Source organism: Theropithecus gelada, chromosome 13 (genome assembly GCF_003255815.1).
Source record: "Theropithecus gelada isolate Dixy chromosome 13, Tgel_1.0, whole genome shotgun sequence".
Classification (NCBI taxonomy): Eukaryota; Metazoa; Chordata; class Mammalia; order Primates; family Cercopithecidae; genus Theropithecus; species Theropithecus gelada.
In genome coordinates this window covers 17,781,435-17,807,224 of record NC_037681.1, presented here as the reverse complement: position 1 = coordinate 17,807,224, position 25,790 = coordinate 17,781,435, and the positions used below count along the sequence as shown (strand labels likewise).

The 25,790-nt window shown below is 37.5% G+C and overlaps 1 protein-coding gene across 1 annotated transcript in view; it reads right to left on the bottom strand.

Annotated features, from left to right (window-relative positions):
- TSGA10 (testis specific 10) overlaps positions 1-25,790 on the bottom strand; it is a 195,888-nt gene that overhangs the window by 137,347 nt on the left and 32,751 nt on the right. The window contains 5 exon segments of the mRNA XM_025353502.1: positions 19,205-19,356; positions 20,587-20,664; positions 20,755-20,925; positions 24,134-24,292; positions 24,691-24,858. Coding sequence (XP_025209287.1) covers positions 19,205-19,356; positions 20,587-20,664; positions 20,755-20,925; positions 24,134-24,292; positions 24,691-24,741 — 611 coding nt within the window. The 5' untranslated portion in view covers positions 24,742-24,858.

Here is a 25,790-nt window from a genome sequence, read left to right as displayed (position 1 = left end):
TGTGGTAACAGACTTTTTGTGTCTTGAATGTGGTAGTAGTTACATGAAACTACATATGTGATAAAATGACAGAACTGTGTAGAACTATGCACAGACATTGTACCAATGTCAATTTTCTGGCTTTGATACTGTACTATAGTGATACAAAATGTAATCATTATGGGAAAGTGGGTGAAGGGTATACATCAACTTCTCTGTATATTTTTGCAACTTCCTCCAAATTATGAAATTATTTTAAAGCAGTAAACCAAAAAAACGTCCTAGATTTAGGCTGCACAATTCCGCCAATTAAATTAAAATACCTGGGAATGAGAATCAACCTCACTATTGTTTTTTAAAGTTCCTCTTTTGGTTCTAATATGCAGCCAAGGCTGTTAAGGAATGCACCTGCTATGGTTTGATGTGTGTCCCCTCCAAATCTCATGTTGAAATGTGCTTCCCAATGTTGGAAGTGGGGCCTGGGGAGAGATGATTGGATCATGGGGGCAGGTCCTTCATGATGGTTTAACACTATCCCCTTGCTGATAAGTGAGTTCTCACTAGTTAGTTCACATGAGATCTGACTATTCAAAGAAGTCTGGGACCTCCCCTTTTCTCTTGCTCCTGCCCTTGTCATGTGATGCACTGGCTCCCCCTTTGCTTTTGCTTACCACCAAGATGGTAAGCTGTATCGGGCCCTCACCAAAAGCAAATGCCAGCACCACGCTTCCTGTACAGCCTGCAGAACCATGAGCTAAAATAAATGTCTTTTCTTTTAAAATTACCCACACTCAGGTATTTCTTTATGGCAACACAAGAATAGACTAATGGAGACTCCTGATGTCTCTTCATCCAGGGGAGCAACGGGTGAAAAATTAACAAAGCAGGTGTATATGAGGCAGAAAGTGATAGTAGTTTTATGGCATCAGCGTGTCTCCAATCCCCCATACCATAAACTCAAAGAGGCTGACATTTTTAGTCACCCAAAAGCATTGTTTTACACAATAACTTATATCTCCATGGGAAAATCTGTTCCAGGGCCAAAACTGTAAGACATTTGAGAAGGCCAGTCATTTAAAAATGAAACAAAACAAAACACACTGATTACAAAATCACGCAGAAGCAGGTATATTAGAATAAATGCATCCAGGCCAGGAGTGGTGGCTCATGCCTGTAATCCCAGCACTTTGGGAGGTCGAGGCGGGCAGATCATGAGGTCAGGAGTTCAAGACCAGCCTAACCAATATGGTGAAACCCCGTCTCTACTAAAAATACAAAAATTAGCCGGACATGGTGGCGTGCGCCTGCAATCCTAGCTACTCAGGAGGCTGAGGCAGGAGAATCGCTTGAATCTGGGAGGCGGAGGCTGCAGTGAGCTGAGATCGCACCACTGCACTCCAGCCTGAGTGACAGAGTGAGACTCTGTCCCAAAATTAATTAATTAATCTAAAAAATGCATCCAAAAAATTAATTAGCCCAAAAAAAATTAAAAGAAAGGAGAAGCCAGGCATGATGGCTCATGCCTGTAGTCCTAGCACTTTGGGAGGCCAATGTGGAAGGATCACTTGAGGCTGGAAGATCAAGACCAGCCTGGGCAACACAGGAAGACCCTGTCTCTACAAAAAATTTTTTAAAAATTAGTCAAGTACGGTGGCACATGTCTGTGGTCCCAGCTACTTGGGAGGCTGAGGCAAGAGAATCACTTGTGCCTGAGAGGTCAAGGCCGCAGTGAGCTATGATTATGCCACTATACTCCAGCCTGAGCAACAGAGGGCGATCCTGTCTTAAAAAAAAAAAGTAGTATTTTTTTTCTGGAGTTCCAGAAAAATTTAAAAAACTAAATAAAAGACACTGCTAGATATTATCAATATGAAAAAAGATAGGGAAAATGGAACAAATAACAGTCATGAGAAAATGTAGTAGATGAAGTTAAAAATATATATGGTGTAACACTTGATAAATGAATTAGCACACTGACAACAAATTGAAGAAATTTTAGTAGAAGGATAAACAAATAGAAAACAAGAAATAAATTTAGAGGACTTACCAAAGCTGACTTTGAGACTTACTACACTATTCAAGACGGATTGGCATCAGTATAAGGATCAACACATAGACTAGTAAAGCAGAATACAGAGCACAGAAATAGACCACGGATATACGGTCAATCAATTTTCAATAAATACATCAAAGCAATCCAATGGGGAAAGGAAACAACTGGTGCTAAAACAACTGCATTACCCTGAGGGATGAAATATTCTGCACAAGAAACACCCATGACAGGGGTTTACCTACATAACAAACCTGTACACATACCCCTGAACTTAAAAGTTGGAAAGTAAAATAAAATGAACAAAAGCAAACCAAAAAAACCCAATTGTATCGTTGTATGGAAAAAAAAGAACTCTGACCACTACATGACACCATACACAAAAAACTTAACCATAAAATGTAAAATTACAATGCTTTTGGAGAAAGCATAAACATATATGTTAAAAGTTTTAACCAATCATAGCAATCAAATCCAAGACAATTAGAATCTACTATGACCAAGTGGGGTTTACCCAGGAATGCCAGATTGGTTTACAATTTGAAAATTAAAAATTAATCATTAATAACTCATATTAACAGACTGAGAAAGAAAAAATTATGATATCAACAGATGCAGAATAAGCATTTGACAAAATCCAATATCCATCCTTAATAAGAACACCCAGCAAACTACAAATAGAAGACACCTTTTCCAATCTCATAATAGACATCTACAAAAAGCTTATAGCTGACATTACAAAGATGAAAGGCTGAATTGCTTTCCTTCCAAAATCAGGAACAAAACAAAGATGACTGTTCTCATTCTTCTGTTCAACACTGCACCAGAGTTTTCTATCAAGTAAATAAGGAAAGAAAAAGAAACACAAGGCATTAAGATTAGAAAAGAAGCAAAACTCTTTATTCACAGGTGACATGATAATCTACACAGGAAATCCTATAAAATCTACCAAAAAACTGAGCTAGATGTTCAAGGCCATCCTGGACAACATAGCAAGACCCTATGCACGCTGGCTCATGCCTGTAATCCCCGCACTTCAGGAGGTCCAGACGGGCGAATCACAAGGTCAGGAGATTGAGACCATCCTGGCTAACACAGTGAAACTCCGTCTCTACTGAAAATACAAAAAATTAGCCGGGTGTGGTGGTGGGTGCCTGTAGTCCCAGCTACTCGGGAGGCTGAGGCAGAAGAATGGCATGAACCCAGGAGGCGGAGCTTGCAGTGAGCCCAGATTGTGCCACTGCACTCCAGCCTGGGCAACAGGGTGAGATTCCGTCTCAAAAAAAAAAAAAAAAATTTTTAGGCCAGGCACGGTGGCTAATGCCTGTAATCCCAGCACTTTGGGAGGCTGAGGCAGGCAGATCACCTGAGGTTGGGAGTTCAAGACCAGCCTGACCAACATGGAAAAACCCCATCTCTACTAAAAATACAAAATTAGCTGGGCGTAGTGGCGCATGCCTGTAATCCCAGTCACTAGGGCGGCTGAGGGAGGAGAATCATTTGAACCCAGGAGGAGGAACCCTTGCGGTGAGCCAAGATGGCACCATTGCACTCCAGCCTGGGCAACAAAAGCAAAACTCTGTCTCAACAACAACAAATATACACACACACACACACACACACACACACACACATACACACACATACACATATATATACACACACATAGACACACATACATATATATATATATATATATATATATTTTTTTTTTTTTTTTAATTGGCTGGTCACGGTAGCACATACCTTCAGTCCCAGCTACCCGGGAGGCTGAGGCAGTGCCATCTCTGGAGCCTAGGAGTTTGAGGCTGCAGTGAGCTGTGATCGCACCACTGCTGTCCAGCCTGAGTGACAGAATAAGACAGTGTCTCTAGAAAAAGAAACACTAAAATTTTTGTTCATCAAAAACAAAGCAAGTACAAGCAAAAAACAAGCCACAGACTGGTTAAAAAAAATCATACTACATTTCAGATAAACGGTTTCTAGCTACAATAATGCCTACAAATAAACAATAAAAATCACCAAGCGAAAAAATGAGCAATAGAATCGAACAGACACTTAACAAAATAAGATATACAAATGGCACACCAAACAGGCACTCAACATCATTAGGAATCAAGAAAATACAGATTAAAACCACACAATTATATCTCTTCACATCCAGTAAAATGGCTAAAATCAGAGACTGAAAATGCTGCTAAGGACATGGATGGAACAAATTAAACTCTTATACAACCTTTCTCACGTGGGGTTCTGTGGGAAAAAGAACTAGATAAAATTAATTCAGTGACTATTTTCTCAGTTCTCTCAAGGAGAGCCCAAAGCTAGTACGAGTCTAGATTCCTATGGATCCAGGAGAGACGGTGATTCGGTGTAGCAGCCCCTCTTATCTGTGGTTTCTCCTTCTGTGGGTTCAGTTACCCACAGTCAACTGAAAAGAGAGAGGCCACATTCATAGAACTTTTACAATATGTGGTTGTACCTGCCCTATTTTATTATTAGTTATTGTTGTTAATCTCTTACTGTACCTAATTTATAAATTAAACATTATCATAGGTATGTATATTTAGGAAAAAACACAGAGTACATATAGAGGTCAGTATTAATAGCTGCAGTTTCAGGCATCCACTGAGGGTCTTGGAACACATCCCCCTCGATAAGAGGGGACTACTATATATACAATAGCAAATTAGAACTCAATTCTCATTCTCTCTGAGAGATCTGATTTAAAAGGGCTGCATTATACATTGTTACTGGGACGGTAAAATCATAGAATCACGTGGAAAACTGATCATTCCTTATGAAATTAAACGCATGCTTACCATGTAACCCAATAATTCCACTCCTATTTATTCAAGAGAATAAAAACATATGCCCATAAAAAGGCGTATGCAAAAATTTTACAGCAGTTTTACTCTAAAAGTGTGTGACTAATCCAAATATCTATCAACGAAATATTAATAAAAGCATATAGTTTATCTGTACTATGGACTACCACTTCACAATTTTAAAAAAGGATTGTGGGGGAGAAAATGGCAGATAGAAGGCAGGACTAATTTGAAGCCCTCACTCAGACAAACAAAGCAGTGTGTGGAGACTCACACTGTGAACTTCTGCTCCAAGAACTACTGCAGGAACATACTAGGAAAGCCGAGAGAATCCACAGACCCTTTGAAGGAAGGGGATTGATTGCTCCTGCAGGACCTGAGAGACAGCCCAAATAATTGGAGTGCCCAAAGTGGGAAAGTGGGAAAAGGGGATCATCCACCCGCAAACACACACCTTCACTAGGGACACTGAAGGTCCAGATCGTGGGAGAAGGATTTGACCTTACCTGGAGCTGAGATAATTTAGACAGCCAAGCGAAATACAGCAGTAGAGTAAGCAGCGGGAAGAGCTCAGTCCCCAGGGAAGCCATCTCTGACACACTGTCTCACAGGGGTCCTTGGGGAGGGCTGCCAGAGGAACTGGGAAAAGACCACAGGGAGAAGGAAACTTCCAACTGAATTTTGTAACAATTCCAACCAAATGTGAAGTTTCTTGGACAGAACTCAGGGAAAGAGATGAAGCCCAAGTGCAGAGGCGGGCAGGCGGGGTGGCACAAAACCTGAAAGCCCTGCCTGCTTTCTCAGCCAGGAAGCTGGTAGCCTGAGGCAAGTTCTTAGCCCTGCTTGCCCACTGCCTGTAAACAAACCCGGTGCTGTTGGTAGGGAACGCACGGTGGGAGTGACATTGGCCTTTTGGGTTGCACGGGAGCTGGGTAAGGCCTGTAACTGCTGGTTTCCCCCACTTGCCTAGTGACCTGCATGACACAGGAGAGACAGCCATAATCCTCCTGGAAGCATAACTCTGTTGACCTGGGAACTACACTCCCATCCCCTACAGCAGTGGTAGCAAGCCCCACCCAAGGAGAATCTAAGCTCTGACACGACTAACCCTGCCCCCACCTGAGGGTCTTCCTCTATCCACCCTGGTAGCTGAAGACAAAGGTCATATTCTCTTGGGAGTTCTGGGCCCCCCCCCCCCCACTCACCATCTGATCCTCCCTATACTACCACAGCTGATGCTTTCTTGAAAGTGCCACCTCCTGGCAGGAGGCCAACCAGCACAAAAGTAGTACAATAAACAACAATAATATAACTAAGGACCCTCACAGAGTCCATTTCACTCTCCTGCTACCTCCACCAGAGCAGGTGCTGCTATCCACGGCTGAGAGACCAGAAGATGGTTCATATCACAGGACTCTGTACAGACAGCCCCCAGTACCAGTCCAGAACCTGGTAGACCCACTGGGTGGCTAGATACAGAAGAGAAATAACAATCACTACAGTTCGGCTGTCAGGAAGCCACATCCCTCTAGGAAAAGAGGGAGAGTACTACATAAAGGGAGCACCCCATGGGACAGCCCCTGAGCCCCAGACCTTCCCTCTGACAGAGCCTACCCAAATGGGAAAGAACCGGAAATGCAATTCTGGTAATATGACAAAACAAGGTTCTTTAACACTCTCAAAAAATAAAAAAATCACACTAGCTCGCCAGCAATGGATCCAAACCAAGAAGAAATCCCTGATTTGCCAGAAAAAGAATTCAGAAGGTCAGTTATTAAGCTAATCAAGGAGGCACCAGAAAAAGGCAAAGTCTAATTTAATGAAATCAAAAAAATGATACAAGATAGGAGGGAAGAAATCTTCAGTGAAATAGGTAATATAAATAAAAAACAATCACAACTTCTGGAAATCAAGGACACAGTTACAGAAACACAAAATGCACTGGAAAGTCTCAGCAATAGAATCAAACAAGTAGAAGAAAAAACTTTAGAGCCTGAAGACAAGATTTTCAAAATAACCCAATCCAACAAAGACAAATAAAAAAGATTTTTTAAAAAAATGAACAAAGCTTCCAAGAAGTTCTGGATTATGTTAAACAACCAAACCCAAAAATAATTGGCATTCCTGAGGAAGAAGAGAAATCTAAAAGCATGGAAAACGTATTTGGGGGAATAATTGAGGAAAACTTCCCTGGCCTTGCTAGAGATCTAGACATCCAAATATAACAAGTTCAAAGAACACCTGGGAAATTCATCACAAAAAATCATCACCTAGGCACATAGTCATCAAGGTATCTAAAGGAAAGACAAAGAAAAGAATATTAAGAGCTGTGAGGCAAAAGCATGAGCTAACCTATGAAGGAAAATCTCTCAGATTAACAGCAAATTTCTCAGCAGAAACCCTACTAGCTAGAAGGAATTGTTCTATCTTCAGCCTCCTTAAACAAAAACAACTGTCAGCCAATAATTTTGTATCCAGTGAAACTATTTTCATAAATGAAGGAAAGATAGTCTTTTTCAGACAAGCAAATGCAGAGAGAATACACCACTACTAAGCCAGCACTACAAAGAACTGCAAAACGAGCTCTGTATCTTGAAACAAATCCTCAATATACATCAAACAGAACCTCCTTAAAGCATAAATCTCCCAGGACCTATAACACAACACAGTAAGTAAATACATACATGCATGCATACATACATACATATGTAAATACCAAAGCATTTAGGCAGCAAATAGCACGAGGAATAGAATAGTATGTCACATCTCAACACTAACATTGAATGTAAGTGGCCTAAATGCTCCACTTAAAAGATACAGAATGGCACAATTGATAATTCACTGAACACGTATCTGCTGCTTTCAAGAGACTCACCTAACACATAAGAATTCACATAAACTTAAGGTAAAGGGGTGGAAAAAGACATTCCATGCAAATGGATACCAAAAGCAAGCAGGAGTAGCTATTCTTATATCAGACAAAACAAACTTGAAAACAACAGCAGTTGAAAAAGACAAAGAGGGACATTATATAATAATAAAAGGCCTTGTCCAACAGGAAGGTATCACAATCTTAAATATAGAACAATTATTACTAAACCTAAAAATTGGCATAGACAGAAGCACAATAATAGTGGGGGACTTCAATACTCCACTGACAGCACTTGACAGGTCATCAAGACAGAAAGTCAACAAAGAAACAATGGATTTAAACTATACCCTAGAACAAATGGACTTAACAGATATTTACAGAACATTCCACCCAACAACCACAGAATATACACTCTATTCATCAGCACATGGAATGTTCTTCAAGATAGACCATATCGTAGGCCACCAAACAAGTCTCAATAAATTTAAGAAAACTTAAATTATATCAAGTACTGTCTCTGACCACAATTGAATAAAATTGGAAATCAACTCCAAAAGGAATCTTCAAAACCATGCAAATACATGGAAATTAAATAACATGCTCCTGAATGATCATTGGGTCATCAATGAAATCAAGAGGGAAATTTAAAAATTCTTTGAACTGAACAATAATAGTGACACAACCTATCAAAACCTCTGGGATACAGCAAAGGCAGTGCTAAGAGAAAAGTTCATAGCTTTAAATGCCTACATCAAAAAGTCTGAAAGAGCACAAACAGACTATCTAAGATCACACCTCAAAAAACTAGAGAAACAAGAACAAACCAAACCCAAACTCAGCAGAAGAAAAGAAATAATAAATAACAGAGCAAAACTAAATGAAACTGAAACAAAAAAAACACAAAAATAAATTAATCAAAAAGCCAGTTCTTTGAAAAGATAAGTAAAACTGATAGACCATCAGCAAGATTTAACTAAGAAAAGAAGACAGAAGATACAAATAAGCTCAATCAGAAATGAAATGGGAGATATTACAACTGACATCACAGAAATACAAAAGATCATTTAAGGCTACTACAAACACCTTTACACACATAAACTAGAAAACCTAGAGGAGATGGATAAATTCCTGAAAATATACGACCCTCCTAGCTTAAACCAGGAAGAATTAGAAACCCTGAACAGACCAGTAATAGTGGGATTGAAATAGTAATTTAAAAATTGCCCACAGAAAAAAGTCAAGGACCAGCTGAATTCTATCAGACATTCAAAGAAGAATTAGTACCAATCCTACTGAAACTATTCTACAAGATAAAGATGGAATTTTCCCTAAATCATTCTATGAAGCCAGCATCACCCTAAATACCAAAACCAGGAAAGGATATAACAAAAAGTGAAACTATAGACAAATGTATCTGATGAATATAGATGCAAAAATCCTTAACAAAATACTAGCTAACCAAATCCAACAGCATATCAAAAAGATAATCCACCATGATCAAGTGGGTTTCATACCAGGGAGGCAAGGAAGGTTTAACATACTCAAGTCAATAAATGTGACAGATCACATAAACAGAATAAAAAACAAAAATCACGTGATCATCTCAATAGATGCAGAAAAGGCATCTGACAAAATCCAGCATCCCTTTATGATTAAATCCCTCAGCAAAATCAGTATAAAATGGACATACTTAATGTAATAAAAGTCACCTATGGACATACCTACAGCCAACATAATACTGAACGGGAAACACTGAGAGCATTCCTGTCAAGAACTGGAAGAAGAAAAGGATGCCCACTCTCACCACTTCCATTCAACATAGTACTGGAAGTCCTAGCCAGAGCAATCACACAAGAGAAGTTAAGGGCATCCAGATCAGTAAAGAGGAATTCAAACTGTCGCTGTTTGCTGATGATATGATTGTAGACCTAGAAAATCCTAAAGACTCCTCCAAAAAGCTCCCAGAACTGATAAATGAATTCAGAAAAGTTTCAGGATACAAAAGCAATGTGCACAAATCAGTTGCACTGCTACACACCAACAGCAATCATGCGGAAAATCAATTCAAGAACTCAACCCCTATTATAATAGCTGCAAAAAAAAAAAAAAAAACAAAACCACACACACACACACACACACACACACAAACTTGGGAATATACCTAACCAAGGAGGTGAAAGATCTCTACAATGAAAACTATAAAACACTGCTGAGGCCGGGCGCGGTGGCTCAAGCCTGTAATCCCGGCACTTTGGGAGGCCGAGATGGGCGGATCACGAGGTCAGGAGATCGAGACCATCCTGCCTAACATGGTGAAACCCCGTCTCTACTAAAAAATACAAAAAAATAGCTGGGCAAGGTGGCGGGCGCCTGTAGTCCCAGCTACTCAGGAGGCTGAGGCAGGAGAATGGCGTAAACCTGGGAGGCGGAGCTTGCAGTGAGCTGAGATCGCGCCACTGCGCTCCAGCCTGGGTGACAGAGCAAGACTCCATCTCAAAAAAAAAAAAGGAAAAAAAAAAAAACACTGCTGAAACACATCATAGATGACACAAACAAATGGAAATACATCCCATGCTCATAGATGGGTACAATCAATACTGTGAAAATGAACCTACTGTCAAAAGCAATATACAAATTCAATGCAATTCCCATCAAAATAACACCATCCTTCTTCACAGAACTAGAAAAGACAATTCCAAAATTCACATGGAACCAAAAAAGAGCCCACATAGCCAAAGCAAGACTAAGCAAAAAGAACAACCCTGCAGGCACTGCATTATCCAACTTCAAACTATACTACAAGGTTACAGTTATCAAAAAAGCATGGTACTGATATAAAAATAGGCACTTAGACGAATGGAACAGAATAAGAACCCAGAAATAAGGCCAAATACTTAAAGCCAACTGATCTTCGACAAAGCAAACAAAAATATGAAGTAGGGGAAAGGACACCTTATTCAACAAATGGTGCTGGGATAATTGGCAAGCCACATGTAGAAGAATGAAACTGGATCCTCATCTCTCACTGTATACAACAATCAACTCAAGATGGATCAAGCACTGAAATCTAAGACCTGAAACCATAAAAAGTATAGAAGATAGCATTAAAAAAAACCCTTCTAGACATTGGCTTAGGCAGAACCCAAAAGCAAATGGAACAAAAACAATAAGTAGGTAGGACTTAATTAAACTAAAAAGTTTCTGCACAGCAAAAGAAACACTCAGCAGAGTACACAGAAAACACACAGAGTGGGAGAAAATCTTCACAATCCATACATCCGACGAAGGACTAATATCCAGAATCTACATGGAACTCAAACAAATTAGCAATAAAAAAACAAACAATACCATCAAAAAGTGGGCTAAGGACATGAATAGATAATTCTCAAAAGAAGACATATAAATGGCCAACAAACAAATTAAAAAATGCTCAACATCACTAATGATAGGGGAAATGCAAATCAAAGACACAATGTGATACCACCTTACTCCTGCAAGAATTGGCCATAATCAAAAAAATAAAAAAACAACAGATGTTGGCGGGGATGCGGTGAAAGGGACCACTTTTACACTGCTGGTGGGAATATAAACTAGTACAACCACTATGGAAAACAGTGTGGAGATTCCTTAAAGAACTAAATGTAAAACCACCATTTGAGCCAGCAATTCAACTACTGAGTACCCAGAAGAAAATAAGTCATTATACAAAAAAGATACTTGTACACATATTTATAGCAGCACAATTAGCAATTTCCAAAATATGGAACCAACCCAAATGCCCATCAATCAATAAATGGATAAAGAAATTGTAGTATATATACCATGGAATACAATCCAGCCATAAAAAGGAACGAAATAATGGCATTTGCAGCAACCTGGATGGAACGGGAGATCATTAGTCTAAGGGAAGTAACTCAGGAATGGAAAACCAAACATCTTATGTTCTCACTCATAAGTGGGAGCTAAGCTATGAGGATGCAAAGGCATAAGAATGATACAATGAACTCTGGAGATTTAGGGGAAAGAGTGGGAGGAGGGTGAGGGATAAAAGACTACAAATTGGGTACAGTGTATACTGCTCGGGTTATAGGTGCACCAAAATCTCACAAATCACTTAAGAATGTACTCATGTAACCAAACACCATCTGTTCCCCAAAAATCTATGGAAATTTAATAAAATAAAAAAGAAAAGGTTCATATTAGAAATATTTTTAAAATTGTACTATTAATACTTTTATAAGTGATGATTCTTTAAAAATTTCTATCGAAAGAAACAAGCCAGATACAAAAAAGTACACACTTTATAAAAAAGTGTATCTATCTATCTATAGATAGATAGATATTTTTTTTTTTTGAGACAGAGTCTTGCTCTGTCACCAGGCTATAGTACAGTGGTGCGATCTCGGCTCACTGAAACTTCCGACTCCCTGGTTCAAGCGATTCTCCTGCCTCAGCCTCCCGAGTAGTTGGGATTACAGGCATGCGCCACCACGCCCAGCTAATTTTTGTATTTTTAGTAGAGACAGGGTTTCACCATGTTGGCTAGGCTGGTTTGAATCTCCTGACCTCGTGATCCACCTGCCTGGGCCTCCCAAAGTGCTGGGATTACAGGCATGAGGCACCGTGCCTAGCCAAAAAAAAAGTGTATTGTATCAGTACGTATGTAGGCAGCCCCAACTTTGACAGCCATGCAGGACCACAAAAATGACTGTACAAGTCGTCCAGGCAAAGTAATCTTTAATGATCAATGAGAAAAACAACGTTTCCATAACTTTTAAATTTTTTGTCAAAATACAACTTTGTTACTGTCATTTATAAGTGTATAGCAAAATTTTTAGAAAACTAGTATTTATTGAGTACGTTGTAAATTAAAACATTAGATACATTGAGAATTAACATGATTCTTTATAAAAAGTTAGTTTATCAAGAGTAGTTTGAACAGTGCTTGCCACCTCTTATCAAAACAAAATACAGAGCAAGCATGTTTTTTATGTCTTGGCAAATTGTTATACACCTTTCTAAGTTTGGATCAGCTTCCATGTTTTACCCTTTATGCTTTCAATGGCATGAAACATCTCGGAGAGTTCTTTTAATATAATGGCTTTTGCCAATGTCACGTCTACTGGACTGCCTTCATCCTTTTTGTCACACTTTCTTCACTTTTTTTTTTTTGAGATGGAGTCTCCCTCTGTCGCCCAGGCTGGAGTGCAGTGGCCAGATCTCAGCTCACTGCAAGCTCCGCCGCCTCCTGGTTCACGCCATTCTCCTGCCTCAGCCTCCCGAGCAGCTGGGACTACAGGCGCCGCCACCTCGCCCGGCTAGTTTTTTGTATTTTTTAGTAGAGACGGGGTTTCACCGTGTTAGCCAGGATGGTCTCGATCTCCTGACCTCGTGATCCGCCCGCCTCGGCCTCCCAAAGTGCTGGGATTACAGGCTTGAGCCACCGCGCCCGGCCACTTTCTTCACTTATGTTGATAAGGTTGCCTTTATCAGTTTCCCTGGAGGCATATCTAGAATCTCTTTAATGGCAGCAGTGTCAACACTTCGATGACAGCTACTTCTTCCTTAATTCCCTTTACATTTGACTCAAATTTTGCTTCCAGTGTTATAATTTTTTGTTTCTTTGTTGCATTTTCATCTTTGATGGCCAATTCCCCCTTTCAACTATCTGTGTTATAAAATGTCACGTTTGTCACTGGGAAGGAGACAACAGAACAACAGACTTTGCTATCTAAGCATAAACTGATTAACATGTCACTGATCAATCACCCACAGACTTTAAAAGATATGATGTGATTGGTCACTGGTCATGATTTATGTCTGTTATTTTCTTAGGGATCTGTAGATTAAAGAGCTAGCAGTAAGTTTGTACTTAATGCAATTACTCACAGTAATTACTCTGGTAACTGAAACTATGTTGGTAGAGAACTGATATTACTTAACTAAACCCTACTAACCAAATTAATGCATATAGAAACCATGCAAAGTGGGGACTCCCTCTAAGAAACTCAGATACAGGCAAAATTTACCTGCGGTAATAAGTGTCAGGCAATGGGGAGGAGGAGAACTGACTGGAAAGGAGAATAAGGAAACTATTTGGAGGGAAGGAAATGATGCTCTGTATCTTCTTTAAAGTATGGTTACACAGCTATATACAATTGTCTACATTCATCAAACTGACCATATGTTATTGCATACTAATGACCTGAATCTGAAAATATATATAGAGGACCCCAAAAACTTAAATTCAGACAAAATTCTAAAATAAATTCTAAAGGATATTTTTCTAACAGAAAATAAAGGATTCCAGATCACTCAAGGGCAACAAAAGGAATGAAGGGCAATGAAAAGAATAAATGTACGGGTAAATCTAAACAAATATTGACTGAGCAAACAACAATAAGTGTTTTATTCAGTTTATATATATATATTTATACACACATATGTATATGTGTTATTAAAATATTTGGCTTAAAATGGTACAGAAGTTAAGATGGGTAAATGGAGTTACTGTTCTAAGATTCTTGCAATTCTCAGGTAATCACTAAAAGAAAAATAAATGAGTTTATGACTTCTAGAATGATTTTTAAGCTGATAGAAAACAATAAAATGATTTTTAAATACCCCATCAATCCGAAAGAAGGCAAGAATCATATAATTGATAATAACAGAAAGTATATAAGACATTAGATTTAAACCCAAAGATATAATAAAATACAAATGGACCAAATGATACAGTTAAAATATAAAAGATGTCAGATTAAATTTTAAAAACCTAACAAATGCTATTTATGAAAGATGTCTAAAACATAAGGACACTGAAAGGTTGACAGCAAAAGCAAACATTTTTCATGAAAATGAATACCGAAAGAAAATTGGTATAGCTATGTTAATAGCACACAAAGAGGTCAGAAACATGAGTAGAGATAAAGAAAGTCACTTACTAATAGAAAAATTGTAAATGCATATGCACCTAATAACATACCATCAAAATATATAATGAAAAAACTGACAGCTCTCCAAGGAGAAAAAATTTTTATACGGAAAATAGTAAATATCAAAACTTTTAGAATATACCTAAAGAAGTATTTTGAGGATAATTTAAAGCTTTACATGTTTCTATTAGAAAAAAAAGCCTAAAAAGTAAAGATGTAAGCATTCATCTGAAGAAAATTCAAGAAAAAAAGAAATCTAAAGAACAGAGAAGAAAGGAAATAATAAAATAAGAACAAAAGTTTATGAAATAATAAAAACAAACAATAGAGAGGATCAAAACCAAAGCAAAATGTTGGTCTTTGGAAAAAACTAATAAACCACCAATTCCAGAATAGAAAAACAGGAAATAACTACAGACTCTACGTACATTAAAATGTTCACAGGATATTATAAATAACATTATAATAAATATCTTTTAAAATTTAGACAAAATGAAAAATGCTTACATATATATACTGACTGGCATAAGAATAAATTATTTCTTTAATAAATAAATGAAATAAAACCTTCCCTTAAAGAAAAGATGAGATCCAAATGACTTTATTGGTAAGTTCTACAACTCCAATCTTATACAAACTGTTCCACAAAATGACAGAAGACAAAATGAATTAAAAAGAGTATTATAGTATGAGTTTACATTACCTTGATATCAAAATCTGATTTAAAATAGCCGTAAGAGACAGTGGGGTGCGATGGCTCACGCCTGTAATCCCAGCACTTTGGGAGGCTGAGGCAGGCGGATCACCTGAGGTCGGGAGCTCGAGACCAGCCTGACCAACATGGAGAAACCCCATCCCTACTAAAAATACAAAATTAGCTGGTGTAGTGGCGCATGCCTGTAATCCCAGCTACTCGGGAGGCTGAGGCAGGAGAATCACTTGAACCCGGGAGGCGGAGGTTGTGGTGAGCAAAGATCGCGCCATTGCACTCTAGCCTGGGCAACAAGAGCAAAACTCTGTCTCAAAAATAATAAAAAATAAAATAAAAGCCATAAGAAAAGTAAAGTATCAGTCAATCTAAATTACAAAAATAGATGTAAATATACAAAACAAAATATTAGTTAACTTAGACCAATAATAAGTAACAAGTATAATATAGCGTGACCAATCTGTATTTATTCTACCCTGTAAGGTTGGTTTAGTATTACAAAATTAATCAGTGTAAGTTCACATTTTAACAGAATAAGGGAGAAAAATAATGTGACCATCTAAATACATGAATAAAAATTATCAGATCAATTTCAACATTCATGTATGATTTTTTAATATCTGGGCAAAATAAAAATAGAAGAAAATGTTCTTAAATCTAATATTACATAGTTATCAAGAAACCTACAAGAAATATATTTAATAGTTAATTAGAAGTAATTCACATATAACAAGGCAAGAAAAATAAAATGTGTAAGAATTAGAGAGGCCGGAAAAGAGTACTTGCAGATAACATGATTTTGTATACACAAATGAAAAAAAAACTTCTGTAGATGGGTTATTAAAAATAATGAAAAGTTAGCAGGACTGTTGGATACTACACCAAAACACAAAAATAAATTTTTTTTTTTTTTTTTTTTTTTTTTGAGACGGAGTCTCGCTGTGCTCCCAGGCTGGAGTGCAGTGGCGCGATCTCGGCTCACTGCAAGCTCCGCCCCCCGGGTTCACGCCATTCTCCCGCCTCAGCCTCCCAAGTAGCTGGGACTACAGGCGCCCGCTACCGCGCCCGGCTAGTTTTTTGTATTTTTAGTAGAGACGGGGTTTCACCATGTTAGCCAGGATAGTCTCGATCTCCTGACCTTGTGATCCACCCGCCTCGGCCTCCCAAAGTGCTGGGATTACAGGCTTGAGCCACCGCGCCCAGCATAAATTTTATTTTTATATACCAGCCACAATTTTTAAAAACAGTTAATATAATCTCAAAATACTGAGTACCTATGAATTTAACAAAATAAATGTAAGACCTCTCTACACACAAAAAATAGGAAACATTATAGAGCAAAACTGAAAAATATATATAGAGAGATATACAATGTTTATGGCGGCCCAGAAGACTCAAATAACATAAAAATAAATTATTTCAAAATTAGTATTCAATTCAATGCCAATTAAAATCTTAATAGGGTTTTTCTTTTTTGGGGTGGACTTTGATCAGCTCACTCTAAAATTTATATGAAAATTGAAAATGCAAAGGGCCAGCAATAGTCAAGACTTTCTTGATGAGTAACAAGGTAGATTTGTTCTTCTAGATTTAACACTTTTACAGTTAGAGTAATTAGGGAAGTTTTGTACTGGTACAAGAACCATGTAAAAGACAAATGGAACAGATTACTGACCCTGGAAATACACACATACACAGATATTTATTTACAAGGAAAACATCCCTGCAGAGCGGTCACGGACAATCTTTTCAACAAATACTGCTGGGAAAATTGAGTTATCATATGTTAAAAAGCAAAATAAAACAAAACTTGCCCACTGCCTCACAACATATACAAAAATACACTCCTGGTAAATTACAGATATAAATATGAAGATAATATAGGAACATACCTTCATGTTCCTATAACTGAGAAAAATATTTTCTCAGTTAAAAAAAAAAAAAGCATAAATTAGGCCGGGCACGGTGGCTCATGCCGTAATCTCCGCACTCTGGGAAGTCGAGGTGGGCGAAGCAAGAGGTCAGGAGATCGAGACCATCCTGGCTAACACCATGAAACCCTGTCTCTACTAAAAATAGAAAAAATTAGCCGGGCATGGTGGTGGGCACCTGTAGTCCCAGCTACTCGGGAGGCTGAGGCAGGAGAATTGCATGAACCCGGGAGGCGGAGTTTGCAGTGAGCCGAGATCACACCACTGCATTCCAGCCTGGGTGAGAGAGTGAGACTCTGTCTCAAAAAAAAGGATAAAAGCATAAATCAAATGGGAAAGATGAATAAATCTGACCATATAAATAACATGTTAATAAAAAGATACTTTTATTTTTGTAGAGACAAGGTCTTGCTATGTTGCCTAGGCTTATTTCAAAGTCCTGGCCTCAAGTAATCCTCCTGTTTTGGCCCCTCAAAGTGCTGGGATTACAGGCATGAGCCCCCGTACCCAGCCCAAGACAAGCTTTCTTGAAGAACATCAACAGTAGACTAGATGAAGTAGAAAAAAAAAATTTGTAAACTTGAAGGCAGGTCATTAAAAAAAAAATGAAGAAAGCCTATGGGATATGTGGGACACCATCAAGAGAGCGAACATTAACAAAGAATTATAAACACGAAAGGAGGGAGAGAGAGAAAGGAACAAAAAGATAAAGAACTAAAGATTCCGCCTCAAAAAAGGAGGAAATTCTGTCATATGCTACAACGTGGACAAACATTGACATCCTGCTAAGTGAAATAAGACAACCAGAGAAGGACAAATACTACTCAATACTCTACTTACAAGATGTCTCTAAATAGTTAAACTCAGAAACAGAAAGTAAAATGGTAGTTGCCAGGGACTGACTGGAGGGGGAAATAGGGAGTGCTGTTCAAAGGATACAGAGGTTCAGTTATGCAATATGAAAAACTCTAGAGATCTGCCTCACAACACTGTTCTTACATTTAACAATATCAGATTATACACTTAAAAATGTGTTAAGAAAGGCCAGGCCCGGTGGCTCATGCCTGTAATCTCGGCATTAATAAGAGTGTGAACTACTATTTTTCTTTCTTATTTTATGTTCCGGGGTACATGTAAAGGATGTGCAGGTTTGTTACACAGGTAAACGTGTGCCACGGTGGTTTGCTGCACGGATCAACCCATTACCTAGATATTAAGCTTCAGTGTTCATAGATGCAATGAAATTCAACCTTACTGAATCTGTAGAACCTCTATTTCTCACATCAACAGATACTAAAAGTAAAACCACTCATGTGGAGGTCTTCAAAAACTCATTCGCCCCATCGCCCAAGCTTATTGCCGTAGGCTGCTTCAATTGATATGTCTTCAGCAACCACACCAGTACACAGGAAAGGCTAAGTATAGTACTTGCATTCAATTAATAGATGTTCCACCACATGCTCCTATTTCTCTGTTATGGCTTTTCATTGTATTCTAAATCACTCTTTCTCTAAGCAACTGCCAAACCTGTGCTTTGTGTTTTCTTATACTGTTCATATCCCAGAACAGAATTTAAAGTTATAAAGGTAAATTAACAATCAAAGTCAAATATATTTTGTACCCAGCAGAGCTTTGTAAATGCTATTTCAGTGAAAAGTTGAAGTTTTTAACAAATGTGAAGTACGATTACTAGAAGTGTGATTCCTGGTTAAGTGTGGCATTACCAGTCTGTGATTGAGCTCAGGAAAATTGTTCACTGTGTGCCGAGGTTCCTACAACTGCTTTTCAATCATCCTTTCAGAAATGAACTCAACAAGTAATTTTCATTATAAAATACACTATCAAAAGCAGAGCTATAGTTACAGTAAACTGTTGGCTGTTTAAAGGTAATTTAGTTTACCTCAAAGAATTATTCTCTGCTTTTTGTCTGCCAAGTTCACTTTCGGTATCCATTGCCTTTCTTGCTAGTGATTTCATTTCTTTTTCCACAGTGCTTATGGTTTCCTTCATCAAAGTCATATTTGACATTTGCTCCATACGTTCATCATCAAGCTATACAAGTAGAATGACAAGGTTACTGCCATCACTAAAAACACCTTAGTAATCTTCCTGAAGGGACATACTCCCTCTGCACAAACTGGTTTGTGGCAAGACTGACATGATGAGATTATCAGGTTAGACCTGACTGCTGCAGAAAGTTTTACAGATAAGGAGTTCTGAAGCAGGACCAAGCAGCAGCCACTGCAAAGCTTTTCTATAAAGCTTATCACAACGTATCAGTCTACATTTTTCAATCTGGTTCAATCTGACTATAGTATAAATATGCTGTTTGCAAAAGAATTTATTTGTTGCCCAACATTAACAACTTATATAATGTAGAATTATGAAAATAAAAATTATTTTCTCCTGTCTAGTAATTTTTTTTTTTTTTTGAGATGGAGTCTCGCTCTGTTGCCCAGGTTAGAGTGCAGTGGTGCGATCTCGGCTCACTGCAACCTCCACCTCCCGGGTGCAAGCAATTCTCCTCTCTCAGCCTCCCGAGTAGCTGGGACTACAGGCGCACGCCACCTCACCTGGCTAATTTTCGTATTTTTAGTAGAGACAGGGTTTCACCATAGTGGTCAGGCTGGTCTCAAACTCCTGACTTTAGGTGATCCACCGGCCGTGGCCTCCCAAAGTGCTGGGATTACAGGCGTGAGCCACCATGCCCGGCCCCCGTCTCATATTTTTAACTCATTACAATAAAATAGTACAGATGAATTTATAAACATCTTCAATTATATTTGGTAATAGAAAGTTAAATTCCCTTAATTATGTTAATATAGTGACAATATCAATATATATTCATAGCATATCAAATCTGATTAGGAAAAAGGTGATGTTTCACATTTAAACTCAGTTTAAATACACTTTGCTTATCATTTTTATTTCATCAAAATTTTCTCTACCTTATCCACTCTTTAGGTAGAATAAACCATTTTTTTTACATCTGGCAATATTATCTTTAACAAAATATGGAGATAAGAAAGTGGATAAGATCCCTGAAAATGAATTCCTAGTGATTTTTTTGAAGTACACACTTTGCAATCTAACACCAAAAAACACATTTTTAGAAGGAAATAGGCAAGTGAAAAAGTGACAATTTATACTATAAAATACCTTAAGCATTTTAGGACTATAAACACTATCTTAGAAAAATAAAAGAACTTCTCTGAACACAGAAAAAGGGAAAAGGGGAAAGTCATTGAGTGTTTATAGCCAAGAGATTTTTTTTTTTTTTACATTATGAACTGTACACTCCAGCTCCTCTATCCTTTGTTCCAGGTGAGCCTTCTCATTAAATGCTGTCTCTTGAGCAATCTGATTAAAAAGCAAAAACAAAATAAAGTGATTTCAATATCCCTGCATTTGTGTTTCACCTATGTTCACGTAAATAAAATCCTTTCCAACCTTTAGCCTCTCTCTTAAACTATCTCGTTCTGTGGTCATTCTTCGTAAATCAGTGAAGGCTACATCTCTTTCAGTCTCCACTCGCCGGAGAATAGCATGTGCCGTTGTTGATTTAGGACTCTTACAGCTTTTCATCATTTCTCGTCGAAGTCGGGCAATTTCTTCCTGTGCCTATTATTTAAATCATAGAATTTGGTTTAACAAGCTTTATGTTCTATGTTTAGAACACATAAACATAAAAAATCTTATATCTAGTCAGTTAAAATGCAAAACTACATCAACATGCATACAGCAGGGTAATGATATCACTTTTATTTTAAAATGAGTTTATACAAATAAATGAAAATGGATGTATTTAAATAGAAGTTTATGTTATAACATCTTTGTCAAAAGTCTAAAATAAAATTAATTTGGAGGAAGTCATTGCAACAGAAAACGTTTTGCTAAGAAATATATTTGGTATACTCCATTTATTCATTTTGTAGTGTAAATTTCAATTCAGCATAATTTAGGCAGACTACCGGTTTAATGAATATTATCATAGTATTTCAGTCTTCCTAAATATAAATGCACATGCCATTCCTATGTCCTGCTACTTTTGCACTGACAGAAAGGCCTACCAGTATCTATCAGTATCAACCCTATCAGTAGGGTTATCCTTACTGATAACCCAACATAGTCTCTGCACATCTGTTCAACCATCCTTGGGTCCCGAATCTATTCCAAACCTGCAGATTATTTAATATCATAGTTTGCTGCACACACGTCTCTTTATCTTCCTTCCTCTTGATTTTGATCACTGTCTATTCAGTCTCTAAGTCCCAAAGGAAAATATATAATTTCCCAATTTCCATAGCTAACCCTTCACCAGAACCCCAAACCTCATCTCCTGAAGTGTCTTCTAAGCTCTCCCTGACTCAATCATAATTATTTCTTCTCCTCTTGAATAGTGCCCTCTCCACTGGCACTTTCTCCCCTGCCTTCAGTCATGAACGGTGCTCCCTTATCTTGAAAACCTGTCACTTGATCCTGCTGACCAATTTACCATCCTATGTCTCTTCTTCCTTCGACACATTAAAAAAAAAAAAAAGTCCTATGGTCCATAACTATTGCCAATGGTTCCTTACCATCCACTCTACCACCCCAGAATAACCTGGCTCCCACTCTCCCACCCTCTGTGGAACTTCAACTAAAGACCTAACCAAATATAATGGTCTTTTCTCAGTTCCTATTCTCCTTGATATTTCAGTGATGTCTGTTGCTGTTTACAACATGCTGCTTCTTGAGATTCCTTCCTCCCTTATAACATTGTTCCTCCCTAGCTCTCTGCATCTTTGTCTCTTTCAAAGGTTCCCTTCTGCCTCTTGAATATTATACCTTAACTTTTCTGCTCCTCTACGTACAGTTTTCTCATTCAGAGACTTCATCCACTCTGAAGGTGCGAAGCTCACTGCTAAGCAGATGACTTCCAAAGCTAACTATTTAACTCTTGCTTCTCTCTACTCCAGTCCCACAGTTCTTACAGCCTGATGGCAATTACGACCTGAATGTGCTACCATCATCTTACTCTGTCTAAAAACAAACTCACATCTTTTTCCTCAAACCACCAATGACTCTCCTATTTCTTATTTTATTACCATATTGCTGAGTCATTCAAGACAGAATTTTAGTCACTGTCATGTAACCCTCCTTCTTCCTAAGATCAAATCATGTCAAATCTTCCTTCACAAGGTCTTTTGCATCTGTCCCTACATTTATTTCCACTGAAACACCCTTGCTTAGTCCCTTAATGCCTTATATGTGCACTACTGTAACAGCTTTCTACGGAGGAGTCCATGGTCTCTCCCTCCTCCAATTCTCTCAAAGGAGAAATTGTTACATAAGAAGATGATATAGAAAGATGATGTGAGAAATAAAAATTTGCCATAAAGTTAAAGTTTTTAAATTGTAAAATGCTACTTTGGTCATATTTTGCCTGCCTTTAAAAAAAAAAAAAAAAAAAAAAAAAAAGATTGCTGCTTATAAAGCAAAATATAAACCCCATATAAGGCCCATTGAATAGTCTGTACCATTTAGTCCAGAAGTCAGCAAACTATATATAACTCATAGGCCACATCTAGCCTGCCTCCTGTAAGTCTGTAAGTGGAGAAATATTTTTGCATTTTTAAATGACTAGGGAAAATATCAAAAGAATATTTTAAAACAAGTAAAAATAATGTGAAATTCAAATTTCAGTATCTATAAAGTTTTATTGTAATACAGTCAAAGTTATTCATTTATGTATTGTCCAAAGCTGCTTTCACCCTACAACTATAGGGCTGATTAGTTACAACACAGACCACATGGCTTGCAAAGCAGAAGGTATTTTTTGTCTGGGCCTTACAGAAAAAGTATAATGATTCCTGCTCTAGTGTAATCTACCTTTCAAGTCTTAGCTCTCTCCCTTCTCCACTGACACACATCCTCTATTCTAGTCTTAAACCAATTTATTTATCCGCTGATTTTCCTACCTTTATCCTTTGCCTCATACCATTCCTTTAGTCTGGAATGTTCCTTCTAGTTCCTTTCAGCGTAATAGAAACTCCATTCATTTTTCAGGGCTCATACTTCATAACTTTTAACAAAGATTTCCTTGATCACCATACCTAAAAATGCCCAATTCTTTTGTTTCTTATAATATCTTCTAGACCACTTATAGTAATAAAAGTCAATAAATACAATATACTTTATCTCCCTAACTAGACTGTAAATTTATAGGAGAACATGGTCAGCATCTTATCATTTTTCTATCCCTTAGAGTAGTGAGCCTAGAACCCTACATATAATAGCTATAATTTGTTAAAAAATTGTGATACTTTTAAAAGAAGTTATATGGGTGATTTATAGGATTTAATACTTGTTGGGTAAATAAGTTATCTGATTAATAAAAGCTACGCAATTTTAAGCTAGAAAGCAGAGGTAAACTACATACTTCTTTTATTCTCTAAAATTAAGCAAATTACATAAAAGTTCCCAAAGTGATGCAGTAAGGTGTGGCGAGCTCAAGGTGAAAAGGTCAGGATTTTATCTTTTTACCTTGAACTCACAACACCTTATCTTTTAACGGTTTCTCCATATCTTATTCCAAAAATAAGACTACTTTTATGCATGCATATGATCTTTTTTTGGCTATGGGGATAACATATGTGTGTACTCACATACCTACTATATTGGAAATGTATTACATTTCATTAAGAATATCTTAAAAACATATGTAATCCCCAAATGTTAGATTAATTTGATTTGCAGGTTTAAGCAGTCTCATAGATCTCAAAGAAGAACTACATACCTCTAGAATTCAATGTTATTGCTTACATAACTTGTTTTTTTATAAGTGTACCTGTTCATAAAGAAGGAAGGTCTTGTCTCTCTCAGATGTAAGAACCTTGACATTACCCTGAATTTCTGCCAAATGGCGCTCATATTTTTCCAGCATGCATTTAAGTTCTTCACGATCTCTTGTTGTTGTCTTCAAAAGTTCTACATCACAGTTTGCACCCTGTAATTATGTAAGGAATTTGAAATTCTTCTTTGATATATAGTACTGATAGAAAGGTGCTACTGATAGCAGTGACCAATTTCTATTTAAGAAAACAAGACTATATAACAAAAGGAAATTATAAAAAATAAGTTTAAAAACCATGTCTTTTTAGAACAGCTTCGTTCCAAATTATTCCACATTTGTCTGATTACCTCCCAAGTGCTACTTATGCTGAGGATAAAGAACCAATATCAGTAGTCTACTGCGCCATCAAAGAGACCTCTGTCTCTCAACCCCTTTGATACAGCAATTCACACTAAATCAAAACAAATCATTTCCAAATTAGGTAAAACAAAGAATAAAAGCCAGTGTCTGGGTAACAAACTTCAAAATATTTATAAGTTTATAAAACCTACCCGGGCAGTTGGTGATGGGCGTCTTGGACTTTTAGACCTACTTCTCATCATCTTTCTCAAATGTTGAGCTTCACTCTTATAGTAATCTCTGTCTGCTTCCAAAGTCTTGACAAAGGAATCAAGTCTAGAAGGAGATTTATTTTGTGCTTTTTCAGTATCTAAAATTATCTTGCCAAGGAGGAAAAAATTAGGCCATTATTTCAAGCTAAACAATAGCATCATTTTCTAAGTGAAATTGAAAACAAACAGGATCCTTAAGAACATTTAATTTGGTATTTTTTAAATAGAACATTTAAAAAATCATATATCAATAATTTTTAAAAAGCAGTTAGATATCTTTCTTTTCCAGCATTTCTGGGTATGCTACGTTTTAACTGAAAGTATCCTTAAATTTGCTCAATAATTTTGGAGAAAAAATGGTAAAGAAATTTTAGAGAGGCCAGGTATGTCCACAGACCTAGCACACATCCTAGAAATGGCATGGATTTACTTTAGAAAAACATACGCTACTAGGCTGGGCATGGTGGCTCACGCCTGTAATCCCAGCACCTTGGGAGGCCGAGGCGGGCGGATCACGAGGTCAGGAGTTTGAGACCAGCTTGGCCAACATGGTGAAACCCCATCTCTACTAAAAATACAAAAAAATTAGCCTGGCATGGTGGCACGCACCTGTGGTCCCAGCTACTTGGGAGGCTGAGGCAGGAGAATCGCTAGAACCCAGGAGGCGGAGGTTGTGGTGCCATTGCACTCCAGCCTGGGCAACAAAGCAAGACTCCATCTCAAAAAAAAAAAAAAGGAAAGAAAGAAAAACATATGCTACTATTAAAGCATCTGTTATAGCATCAGAGTTTTGTCCAATATTGTTCAATGAGTGAATACGTTAACTGAATGCTGGATATTCCATACTTGTAAGCATTCCCATGAATTTGCATTCACTTCAATATATTTAGAAACACTTCTTTGACAACATTTATTTAACAATACTTTATTGGGAGACAATTATAAATATACTTTCAGATAGATGGTTTTAAATATTTTAAATAACATTAAAATGTTTTAAACAGAGCAGTTTTCTTTTTTTTTTTTTTTTTTTTTTTTTT